Source organism: Salmo salar, chromosome ssa13 (genome assembly GCF_905237065.1).
Source record: "Salmo salar chromosome ssa13, Ssal_v3.1, whole genome shotgun sequence".
Taxonomy (NCBI): Eukaryota; Metazoa; Chordata; class Actinopteri; order Salmoniformes; family Salmonidae; genus Salmo; species Salmo salar.
In genome coordinates, this window is record NC_059454.1 from 85,161,003 (window position 1) to 85,174,101 (window position 13,099).

Consider the following 13,099-nt stretch of genomic DNA (forward strand, 5'->3'; position numbering starts at 1 on the left):
TATTAAGGATTATGAGGAGGTTATGTAATATCTAAGGATCATACTGGAAATTAGGCTCGGTCTAGGCCTAGTCTAGGTTTAGCTCACCTTACTAGGGTCCCAGTCTTGTGTTTTGGTTTGAGTCCTCATCATTTCATAGGTTTGCTCCATGCTCTCTACCTCCGGCTTGGGGTAACCAGGAACAACGTTGTGGAGCTGGAACCCAAACAGTTGCAACCAGCTGCTAATGTCTGGAAACAGAAGGTATTGAGGTGTCAATGACAGGGCATAGAATTTTAGATTTTGTCATGAAACACAATTGAGAGTCCTATTTTCTATAGTTTAAATGCCTGTCTTCAGGAAGTAGACATATAGTTTACCTGTAGTGAACTTGGTGACATCCTGTAACTCTCCAACCGGGTAGTTGTTTTTGAAGGAGTAGAGGTTGAAAGGCTTGGGGTTGATGCTGAGCTCCATCCACAGGTTATGGTTGGGAGTGGTCCACCTCCCAGCCACCACATCATAGTCCCTCCTCCCCAGGTGGACCAGCTTGGTCAGCGCGTCATATAGACCACCCTGGAACCCGATGATCAGCTGAAAGGATGGGTTTGAGTCTTGGTAGATGTCTCCGTAAGGGGTGTAAAGCATCTCCTTGACGATGTGTCCTCGGCTACTGAAGATGGCCAGTGGCGTGCCAGAGTTATCACAGGCTACGTAGTACTCCTCCCCGCTGCTCAGCTCCATGGCGATGAGGTGTCCCTGCAGGTCATAGTACAGGGAGGTGATCTCAGAGCTGGAGTGGTTGTACATGTGGGTCACCCTGGTGGGTTTGGTCAGGTCAGCATAGAAGAACTGCAGCTGCTGGCCGTCACTGGTCCTGCTGGCCACCCGCCTGCCCAGGCCATCGTAGCGGTAGTGAACACTCCTCTCTGACACTTTGTCAAAAGCTTTAGCAAGCAGCCCGTTGGAGTTGTAATCAAACATGACATTGCCCCGCAGGTGAAGAAAGCCATCTTCATCCATTTTGTACTGAATTTCTCCGAGTCTTGTTATGCGGTCTCGTAAGTCATAGCGCAGCGGCGTCAGTCTAGCACTGTTGCCATGACTCAGTAAATTAATGTTGCCATTGAGGTCGTAACTATAGCGCCACTGTGGCCTATCATTCACCGACACAGCCTGGAGCTGACTATCAGCATCATACTCGTATGAGTAGCGTGTGATGTTGTTATCCACACCAATTCTGATGTCACAGATAGTGATGCGGCCCATGTTGTCATACTGCACTGTCATCCAGTAGGCAATAGACTTCAGGATCTCGTACTGGACCTCGATCACTTGTCCGTTGGCATTAAATATCTTAGTGTGCTTCATGATGTGTGTAGTGATCACTTGATTGAGGTCGTAGTTTATGACACTGAATTTCCCAAACTGTTCAATCCTTCCTGACACGTCAACATAACGGTAAAGGTCAATGGGAAGAGGAGTTTCATTGATCATGGCCTGCATGCTGGTGACCCGGAAGTTATTATAGCTGTAGTCAAATCTGGCATTCACCAGGCCCTCCACACTAAACCTATAGATCTGTCTCCCAACCAGAGGACCTGTGGGGAGAAGGATGAGGTAATGAAAGTTAGATTTCTCAACATTTATAAGATGAATCACAATTTCATCTTTTAAAAAACTCAGGCATAAATGAAACAATCTGTTATAATGAAGTACATTTGCATGACTCTAGCAGCTCTTCAAAGTTTGAAGACATACTTATTGTATCATCAATAGCAGAGCAGAGATGCCCAGAAGACTAATACTAATCCAGTACCTCAAACAAACGTCTTGTTCACACCCATATGGATTGCACATTATAAAACAGAGGCAAAGTATTTGTATGTCTGCCTAAACTAACGAACTAAAGCAGAATTAAATACTTGTACATTTTAATCACTTCTGTCCTTAGATATGAAAATTGCATTGAGATGGTTGCGTGATATCATGTGACTGCAAATTAAGTTGGAGGCTGCTGACCTGTGATGCTTGAAATTGCAGGGGTGTGATACATTCAAAGCAATTGAATGGCAGTTAATTAATGTGGGCTTATTCACTCTCCCATTCAGCTCTGTAAAGGCCTCTAACAACATATTCAATACCTTCATTTGGGCTCAAACCAGCTGAGGAACTCAGAGCAAAAAGGCAGAGACCTCACTAAAAAGACTGCCTAGCCTACAGTATGATACTTAGTGTACTGTAGGTGTGAGAAAAGGTTAATTAATTTGACATCTACACTACTGAAGTGATAAAGTGTGTAATAGACAGTGGTATAAACTAAGTAAAATACTTTGAAGTACTACTTTAGTAGTATCTGCACTTTACTGCTTATATTTTTTACTTGACTTCATTGCTTTTTTTATTAGATTACTTTTTACCCAATTGGTAGTTACAGTCTTGTCCCATCGCTGCAACTCACATACGGACTCAGGAGAGGCAAAGGTTGACATTGACACAATGCCCGCTTAACCCAGAAGCCAGCCACACCAACGTGTCAGAGGAAACACAGTACACCGTGTCAGCGTGCATGCGCTCAGCCCACCACAGGAGTCGCTAGAGCGCGATGGGACAAGGACATCCCAGCCAGCCAAGCCCTCCTCTAACCCAGACGACGCTGGGCCAATTGTGCACCGCCCCATGGGTCTCCCGGTCACCTGCAACAGAGCCTGGGTGACCACTGCGATGCAGTGCCTTAGACCACTGCACCAGTCAGGAGGTCACTTCATTCCTAAAGAAGTGATGTACTTTTTACTCCCATACATTTTCCCTGACAACTAAAAGTACTCATTACATTTTGAATGCTCAGGCAGGACAGCAATATAGTCGAATTCACGCACCTCTATCAATATAACCCGTTGTAATACCTACTGCCTCTGATCTGGTGGACTCACTAAACACATAAATACTGTGTTTGTAAATTATGTCTGAGTGTTGGTGTACCCCTGGCTCTCCGTAAAAAAATAAAAATACATTTTGGGGACGCCTGGTTTACTTAATATAAGGAATTTGATGTATGGCATTTACTTTTATGTTGTACTTTTACAGAAGTATCCTGTAGCCTATCTGACGTGTAATGCTCGACCCGTTCAGTTTAACACCACAAGAAAATGGCCAAAAAGAGTAGAACCAGCTAACCTGCTGTTACTCTATGATTTGACTATTAGATGTTTCTTTTGAAAAACAAAATATTAAAAAAGGAATAGTTTCACCATATTAAAACGAGAGTTCAGTTCACGTAACAGGGTTGACCTTAAAATGAGGGACAGATGTAAATGAATCACTAATCACATAAAATAAATCATCTTCAAAAGCAACAAAATAACTAGGGCTTTACAATGATGGTGAAATTTTGGGATTAAGTTGGTTAATGTCTTCCTGGAAGTGACAGCGTTGACAGAGAGATGTTGAAATGCTGAATTTTGGCCCTATTGCAAACCTTTATTCATATTTAATTCTCCATGTGGTCTATATTAAAAATTGCAGTTCATTTAATAGAACAGGCTTTTAAAATTCAATATTCAAATATCAAAGGGATGCAAAAGGCACTCATTTCGTGGAATGACCCAGCTACATTTTTCTAGTAATATATCCTGGCTTATCATTGAGCCAGCCAAATCCACCGGCCAGGCTATATAATACATTCTTAAGTATTCTCATCCATGCTCTCGCCTACCATCATCCCTCTCTCTGCTGTTCCTGATTGCTTATTTGCTTCAAATCAGACTTATTGTGGCCCAGCCAGTGGAGGACCTGGGATACTATTAAGTACAGGTTCATGTCAATTCGTTAGGAGGAAATCGAGGTGTATCTGTGCATGGAGACCAGGAGAGACCAGCAGAGTATGGTGACCCCCAACAGCGAGGCATGCATGTCTCAAAAGGACAGAATACAAGTCTGTGAAGCTGAGGAAATTGCTCATCAGTGCACAGCAGCACTCCCAATCTCCAACTATCCAGAATGGGTTCTGATTTGGTGCCCTATATAATCAGTGTGCAATTCCATATTGGCTTTATAGGGATTTTAAATCCCAACAAAGTTTCGGAGTCATCCATGGATTTAGGTTCCAAAAATAGATTTCAACTTAGCAGGATGAATAGGATATATAAATTCTCATGGGTGAATTATTGGGGCCATACACCTGAGGATATATTTCAAGAGGTGCTAATAGAGTACTTCATGATGGTATGCTCAATCTCTCAAAGCAGACTTATATGTCAAACTTTAAGTCTTGTCTGACATAAAACATTATCAGAATTGCTTATAGTGATAAGAACTCACAATAAAGGATCATCCTCAGCTATGCCTAAAGGCCTCCTCATCTCATATAGCTTATTGTATTATACTCCTGCAGAGGCACAGCCAGTTGTGGTTTGGTTTCTTACATTAACCTGTCATAATACATTCCATTATAAAAATCAATAAGTTACTTTATGGCATGCCATTCATTTTGAATCTATATTATCTTCTTGTCATTATGTGAGGATCATGCGTCATTACTGAAGTTTAACCGGCTTGTCTTCGTTTGTAACGTTCTTGAGTGCTATTCCTCATTAAGTTAGCTAGAAGGTTGGTCTGTATTGTGGTACCTGTCTGTCTGTAGCGGATGGTGCACATGAAACCCTGGTTCATGAGGTGGATGGTCTTCACCCCCCCAGAGGCCTCTTCATAGGTGTAGGTGACCAGGGTGGTGTCGTACAGGATCTCTGCCAGGCGGGACTGGCGGGTGTAGTGGTAGAGGATACGGCGGCCCGTGCCCAGGTACAGAGTCTGGAGCAGGCGGCCATCATGGCTGTAGTCCTGGATCACAGAGGCTCCACTACTGTCTGGAGGGCTGTAGGTGTTCCTGTAGTAACCCACTGACAGCATGGACTGCAGACTGTGACGCACCATACTGGGCATGGTCACAGATATCAGGTAGTCTGTGTGGTCATACTCAAAGGTGTACCGCCGCTGGCTGTGCAACAGCAGCATGACCGACTGAAGAACACACAAACAAAAGTAGATTAATACTCTGAGCTACAGACTGCCACCTAATTCATATACATATACAGAACAAACTAAAATCCATATGGATTGGACTCTTTCTGGATCCATCACAACATGTCTAGCAAATTACTGAATACCTTCTCCAGGAAAGTGTAGCTCCATATCTTCCCATTGGTCCAGGTTCTGGAAACCACCTTCCCGTTCTCATACTCCAGTTTCTCTGACCAGTTACCCCTCTGGATGCTGGTTACCAGGCCTGCTGGAGAATAGGTCACATTCACCTCATTGTACTTGCTGCTGGGAGACCAGACGATGGGACGACCCATCTGGTCATAGAGGATCCGCAGGGTGAACTTGCGGTGGTCGTCATAGATCTTGCCCACTCGTGTGGCTTGGTTAAAGTCTATGGACAGCACATTTCTGTTGTGAGCCTGAGGTTGGTGAGAGACAAGAATGACACTTGAGTGAGTGGTACAGCCATTCCTCTGACTAATACTAGAGCTATTGACTATTTCTCCCAAAAGTTTGCTGTTTTATCAAGATAACAATGAGAAAAATGTTTCAAAAACAAATCCACTGTGCCGATTTGAAATGGAGGCTTTTAAAGACTTCAGTGTGATGGTAAATGAGTGTTTCACCATCAATAGCGATTCAGACAGGCAGTAATGGAGCTGAATGTTCCCTCTCTGCCTCAGCTCAACTAGAAATGGGCCCTAAATGCTTTTATTTCATTTAATCCTAATTTGGAGGAGGAATAAGTCAAACATTCTGCTCCCTTTTCCCCCTCATTATCCTCCTCTCTCTGACAGAGTCATCATCGTCTGGGTTACAATTGATTTCCCATTTTCACTGTCTGAATCTAAAAATATTCCACTAAAAAGTTCTAGGGTTCCATAATATTTGAGCAAGTCATGTGTAAATGTGACTCGTTTCAGTAAACTAGGCGTATGTTGCGCATCACTACTTCACAGGAGAGGCATTTGAATGTAAACTTTTTTGCTTCAAATGTGTGTTTTGGCAGAAATGCCTTCTGGAACATGTGAACTTTCATGTGCCTTAATAACAAACTTGCATGCCATCTGTAAATAGGAATAAAATAGTTAAATTTCGAGTTGGTTTAGCCACAGAAAAAGACAGGAACCTTCCCGCTAGCCAAGATTGGCTGAGATAATGGAAGGGCTGGACATGCCAAGAGATGAGTTTGGATTGGTCTGCCATGTAGCACGCTTCTGTCTATAACATAAGTTGCTCAGTATGTGTAGGTAATCCTTTCTAACACAGCTTTTTTTAAAGATATCACAAACAACTGAAAAAGTATTGCTAATGCTCTCCATTTTCTGGAGGACCGAGTTTTGAAATCAGTGGAATGTCCGGTGGATGCAGAGTATGATAACTATTGCAAATATGCAGTCTCAAAGAGAACACTCAAGGCTGCTGTATAAAACACCTGTCTCCGGGTTGCATTTTAAAAACGAAGGGCAACTGTGGCATCCATGACTTAGAGGGAGAAACGTTCATCCATGTATACGAGTAAGAGAGTCTAGCTAGCTACATTTTCAGATATTATACGTGTCAGAAAGTCATTTTCATTGCAAGTTATTGTGTACTGTTAGCTAGCTAGCTAACATTAGCTGGCTGGTTCACTAGCTAACGTTACATGTATGATCTGTGTAGTAATATTATTCGTATCTCAGAGCCATTTGCATTGCTAGTTATAGTCTAATGTTAGCTAGCTAGCTAATATTGAACCTAGTTGGTTAGTTTTAGCTACCAGCAGATTCATGCAGGGTAGTAACATTATGAGTTGGGATTATGGTTCATTGTTAGGATAGCTACATTTTTAAACAAAAGACTCCACTATGCAAGTAACCGTTTCACTGTACCAGTTACACCTTCTGTATCCTGTGAATGTTACAAATAAACTTTGATTTTATTTGATACAGTGTGCATTTACCAGAGACGGTAATGTGAAGAACAACATGACCTGCACCAAAGTCAAATTATTATACAACGTTAGGCCAATGAGACAGTGTCCAAGTTCTGAAATTCTCCAGTAGAATGCCCCACTTTTGTTTCACACTCAAAACCGTAAGGTATTTTCTGTAATAAGCTCGCAATTAACTTGTAAATAATGATCTTGTTGTGAGTTGATTTTCCTGTAATAATGAATACAAATGAGCTAAATTTAAGACATTGTCAGCTATAAGATATGGTCATTATTATTATTTGAACAAGATAGAAACATTGTTTAGAAAGTTGCTTTTAGTTGCCTGGTTGGCTAGATTGACATATACTAAATACATTTTTAAACAGATGGGTTTATTGGTGTTAAAATCTAAGGCGGTCTAAGGCACTGCATCTCAGTGCAAGAGGCGTCACTACAGTCCCTGGTTTGAATCCAGGCTGAATCACATCCGACCGTTATTGGGAGTCCCATAGGGTGGCGCACAATTGGCCCAGCGTCGTCTGGGTTTGGCCATGGTATGCCGTCATTGTAAATAAGAATTTGTTCTTAACTGACTTGCCTAAAAATGAATGACGTCACTTCGACAACTGTCTACAGACATAGTATAAACCAGCCTTTAGTCTTGAAATCTTTGGTTGTTTAGTACACTACCATACTCACTCTGTTTAGCACATGGCCTCACATGTGAATCCTTAAAGAGATGGGTAGGGCTAAGGCTTAAGAGGGTGTGAACAATCTTGAATGGGTGAAGAGAAAGAAGAGCTCTCCGGTATGTGTACCAAAACATTCATGGGCCATTTTCTCAAAAGTGGGGTTACAAGTTTATCAACTTTCAAAGCAGAATTACTTTCCCACTGTTCCTCAACTGTAGTATACGATATACAATTTTCTAGCTCTGAGTCGCTACTTTTATCCAATCTAAAAAACACTTTCAAATTTTGCTACATAAGACCAAATTGAGCAGGTCAGTCACACACCTATTTAACATGACCTACAGTGTTATGGAAGAGTCATCAAACTCCCATAGGGCGACATTAGGTCTGTTATAAGTACGCTGACATATTGTACCATATGTAGACATTCCTCCCACACACAACATATGGTGAGGGGTATTGTGTTCACGCTGTCTGTTCTGCATCTTCCTCACCCTGAGCCTGCGTTCATAGGTCGTATAGTTCCCTTTAGCCTGGTCTCTTCTCTGCCTCCACTCGATGACGCTGTGAGCATGCTCGCCTGGCAGGGTGATGTTACACTTGCCCACCGTGGGGTTGACCACACCTGCCGAGATGTGGGGTTCTGTGTTCAGGGTCACCTCCATGCCACTGGCGAATGTCACCCACAGAGAGCCGTCCGAACTCACACGGTACGTGTTCTGAGCATGCTCTGTGTGGGGCCATGGGACAAAGAGAGAGAGCGTAACAGAGAGCATTAGTGTGTGTGAAAGAGAGAATTAGTGTGAGAGAGAATTAGTGAGTGAAAAAAATAGAGAATTAGTGAGTGTGAGAAAAAGAGAGAGGGAGACAGCGAGAGAGAGAGAGAAAGAGAGAGATTAAACTCATTCAGTATTACCACAGGGACAACAGGGACAACTCATATTGCAACAGAAGACTGGTTCAACTGTAGACTACATACCGTACATGGCAGTTATAGCAATCAGGGCATCCAGTAATACCATTGTCATCTCTTCAATAAAATGCATGAATTATATTCTTCACAGATTTTATTGTAGAGATAACAGAATGGTATATTATTGCACGTGCCATGTGACATTTCATTGGTATCTCCTTGAGTAACTGTATTTCTACAAACCAAACTTGATGAGACACTGGCTCTATATGTGAGAACAGAGGTGTGACTTTGTGAAAGAAGACTACTCCTCATTTCTTTCCTGTTTACTTCCTCAACAACTCTACACTTTTGTCAGACCTGCCATCTCAAAGTTATTTTAAGGCTCTATAAAATTGCTGTTGGGCCGTTATTAAAATGGTTCACCTCATAAAGACATGCATGTGAACAATGTGTTGAGGACACCGAAATAACAGATACAGGGAGGAATATATTTGCTTCATCATTGGTAGTGAGCAGACAACATAAAAAGCTACGGCATGATAATGAAAAATAACGAGATGAGAAAATGACGCGAAACCTTACTACTACCTTGGCGTAATGTATAGATAGTGCTGGCAGCAGAGAAGTTTGTGGCTGTGATGAATTTCTCCCGATTTGAAGTGTCTGCTTCCACCCGCACTGATTTCTCCATATTGCCGTGGAAACTGCTGACCTCTCCCGTTGGAAAGGTGACATTGATGAGATGACCGTCATAATTATACCTGGTCAAGGAAACACTCAGTCAAATAACATCCTACCAATGTCTGAAATGTGGATCTTACATCATTGTGACAACTTTGTGTAGTAAAATGGTAATATTTCAGTGGATTCCAGAATATTCCTTTTCTGAAAGGTGTAGTTCCCCAGCTTCACCACTGGGAGGCAGTATAATGATACTGCTGGAACAAAGGAGCCAATGAGGTATGACCTCCAAAGGCAGTCTTACCGCAGGACACTGAGGACAGTCTGAGAATGGGGTTTCGGTGGATTTAGGATTTTTCATAGAGACACAATAAAGGAGAGGGTTTTACTGCCGATCAAACAAAATTAAGAGGCAGTGAAAAGGATTCTTTGCCCCTGACATCCGAACGGATTTTAAACCCAAAGCACCCCTGAACAAATCCCTAAAAATGCCTATGCAAACATTTTATATAATCACACTATTCCCAGTTCTTTGAGGCTTTGAATCGCCAACAAAAAGAAGACAATTTCTGCAGGCCAGCGTATGGATTTGCCCCAATTACAGAAAAACATAATTTTGGAAATAATCTATTAGAAATTACAATTATATTACATTTTTTCAGACAATGTAATTTATACATACTTTTCAGATTTCACACATTCCCAACTGAAAAAACTGCAGCAAAATTCTGCAGCAAAATGTTACCATATAATGCGAGTGTAGGTGGTGAAGCACTTACAGCTTCACACAGGCAGACAGGAACAAGAATATGGCTATGATCTGAAGGGTGCTAATAGAGGATATTATCAAGCAGAATGAAATTGACATGAATAGAGAGGAAGGAGCGTGGTGGAAAACTCACTCATATACTGTTGTCCAGGCGTTCTCATTGCTCATGGTTGCCAGGAGACCCGAGTTGCCATGGTAGCTGATCTGCGCCAGGTCATGCGCCAGGGCGGAGACTTTCTTGAGGACGCCCCCATTGCTGATCGTGAGCCAATAGACCTGACCCCCGGGAACCAGTAGCCAGAGGGGGACGCCGTTGGCATCGCGGCGCACATGGACCATGGTCCCGTCACTGGTGACCACGGCGCTCACATCGCCCTCTCCTGAGTAGGTGAAGTTATAGACGTAGTCTCCGGTGACCAGGCTGCGGGTGTGGAGGTGGGTGCCATTGACACTGAACAGATAGAGCTCCTGGTCCACCACAGAGGTGATCTCATACATGCTGTTCTGGTTGAGCTGGGGCCTGTTGGGGGACAGGGCCCTGATACGGATGTTCCCCAGGTCAGAGATGTACAGAGTCCCGTTAGGGGAAACAGCCAGGGAGGAGGGAGCCTTCAGCTTGGCATCACGGGCATATCCACCATCTCCTGTGGGAACAGGACAATGAAGAAATTAAGTACTTAACTAGCTAAGGTAGAATACATTGAATCAAATGAGAGTCAATAATAAACAACTATTTATGTATTCATACTTTACTGAATAATAATGTGGTGTTTGACAAGTTGCAATGTCAAATAAAGTTGTTATGAATAATACATCCGAGAAAATAAAGTGAGGAGTGTTGTGTGAAAGGGAAATAAACTCGCTGTTCATCCCACCACTCCACTGAGCTATTTCACACGTTAAAGCTTGTTTGTTTTGTCAAGCTAGACCGATGCAACCATAAACATTGGGCGGGTTATAATAGTTCCAAATCATTGCTTCAGAGCATGTCCATCCAGAGAGCCTCTCCGCAGGCCTTTGATAGACTGCTGAATTGAGTCTGAGGCATAATGGCGTGCTCAGCAGGGGACCCACCGGAAAAGCAGTCACAGTTGGGGTCGATCTTGCAGTCACACTCAGTGGGCGCCCCGGCCACCACAGAGATCTCCCCGTTGGTGGTGACCTGCTGGATGCGGTTGATCTTCCTCTCGTCCGTCTCGGCGATGTAGAGCGTGCCTTGGTGGGACACGGTGATGGCCTTGGCTGCCTCCAGGGTGGAGTGGACGGCTGCCTTGCTGACCAGGTAGTGGTCGATCCCAGGGACCTGGCAGTGGATGGGCCGGCCCGCCACGATCCTCACCTGGCTGCTCTCTGACACCTGCATCACTATGTTGTTGTCCAGGATATACAGGGAGTTGTCCATCGGGTTGACAGCCAGGTAGGTGGGCCATTCTAGACGAACCTAGAGCAGGGAAAACACAGTTTAACAAGCATATACACTGAGTGTACAAAAAGTTAGGAACATCTTCCTATTGAGTTGCATCCCCTTTTGCCTTAAGAACTGCCTCAATTCATCGGGGCAAGGACTACAAGGTGTCGAAAGTGTTCCACAGAGATGCTGGCCCATGTTGACTCCAATGCTTCCCACAGTTGTGTCAAGTTGGTTGGATGTCCTTTGGGTGGTGGACCATTCTTGATACACATGGGAAAGTGTTGAGCTTGAAAAATCCAGCAGCGTTGCAGTTCTTGACACAATCAAACCGGTGCGCCAGGCACCTACTACCATGCCCCATTCAAAGGCACTTAAATATTTTGTCTTGCCCATTCACCCTCTGAATGGCACACACACAATCCATGTCTTAATTGTCTCAAGGCTTACAAATCCTTCTTTAACGGTCTCCTTCTGTTCATCTGCACTGATTGAAGTGGATTTAACAGGTGACAACAATAAGTGATCATAGCTTTCACCTGGATTTACCTGGTCAGTCTGTCATGGAAAGAGCTGTTGTCCTAATGTTTTGTACTCTCAGTGTACTTGTCATATAGATGGATGTCACAAAGTTTCTCCTGAAACATTTCCTTTCCAGTTGTCCCATTGTCTTTGATTATGCATTATATTGCAATGTTATGTAAATGTAGTAGTAAGAATAGCACATAAACTGTGTAGACTGCTTGGACATTGTCTGTCTGTGGCATATATTCAGAAATGTCAAGTGGGCAATTCATAATAGAGAACATTTTGTGAAAGCCTTATAATAGCATGTGACTACTGAGAAACAAAGCTGTATGTTGTGCTCGTTCTGTACAAGCAGTAAGGTCACTGTAAGGTCATTTTTGGACGTGTGCTCACACTGTGTTCCCATGAGACTCAGCTAAGGATACATATTTCAAATAAAAAGCTCCATGGTACAGTTCACTAATTCTGAGTGGGATACTTAAGGGTGCTGGACAAAGTCCTAATAAAGAAAGCTTCCCATATAATCGCCCCTGTGTTTAATTGGATCATGAAAAACCATTCTTCCACCACAAATAATGGGTGGTAAGTGTTCCTGCACAATAGGGGTGAATGATTCAGATTGGTGGAGGATATAATTAGTTGCCATCTCACCTTCAAGCACTCGGAGATGATCTGATGAAGGGGCTGTATGCAAGTCAATTGTCCGTGAATGAAAGGAATCCGTTCAGGAATAATTTGACACTTCTCTACACAGGTAACAAAATATACTGACAACATAGTGTTCGCGCATTGAAATTGGAGGTACGTTTTCCCACTGCAGCCAATGTTTTAAAGCACATCCGAACACGTCTGTCTTGTGAGAGACGTCTGGCAGCTCAGTGTTTGAAAATAACTTCCCACAAAAAGAACACTAATTGACAATACATTAACATATTTTTCTTCTGCGTTTTAAAACGCTAAATCAATGCAATGAGCTCCATTAAAAAAAACGGTGATATGCTTGCATTTTGTTTGCCTGAAAATCTGGAACGGTGAGATCTGTCACATATATGATAATACGCTATCACTGAACTATTCCATTCTTTAAATTCACTTTATACCCACACAATGCTAATCTGCTTGCAGTGACTCAATACAACTCTCTCCTAATCTTTATAATAAAGTGCCTTAT

General features: G+C 42.9%; 1 protein-coding gene across 4 annotated transcripts in view; it reads right to left on the reverse strand.

The window, feature by feature from the left end:
* Positions 1-13,099, reverse strand: part of tenm1 (teneurin transmembrane protein 1) — a 232,381-nt gene that overhangs the window by 3,386 nt on the left and 215,896 nt on the right. For 2 of the 4 annotated variants that reach the window (XM_014137549.2, XM_014137548.2), the window contains exons 24-31: positions 11,067-11,433; positions 10,126-10,636; positions 9,131-9,303; positions 8,121-8,356; positions 5,145-5,438; positions 4,608-4,998; positions 360-1,580; positions 88-230 (exon numbers count right to left, since the gene is read on the reverse strand). In XM_014137549.2, the coding sequence (XP_013993024.1) occupies positions 88-230; positions 360-1,580; positions 4,608-4,998; positions 5,145-5,438; positions 8,121-8,356; positions 9,131-9,303; positions 10,126-10,636; positions 11,067-11,433 (3,336 nt within the window). Of the gene's footprint in view, positions 1-87; positions 231-359; positions 1,581-4,607; positions 4,999-5,144; positions 5,439-8,120; positions 8,357-9,127; positions 9,304-10,125; positions 10,637-11,066; positions 11,434-13,099 lie in introns of all 4 variants that reach the window. The other 2 variants (XM_045692309.1, XM_014137545.2) reach the window with 1 other exon arrangement.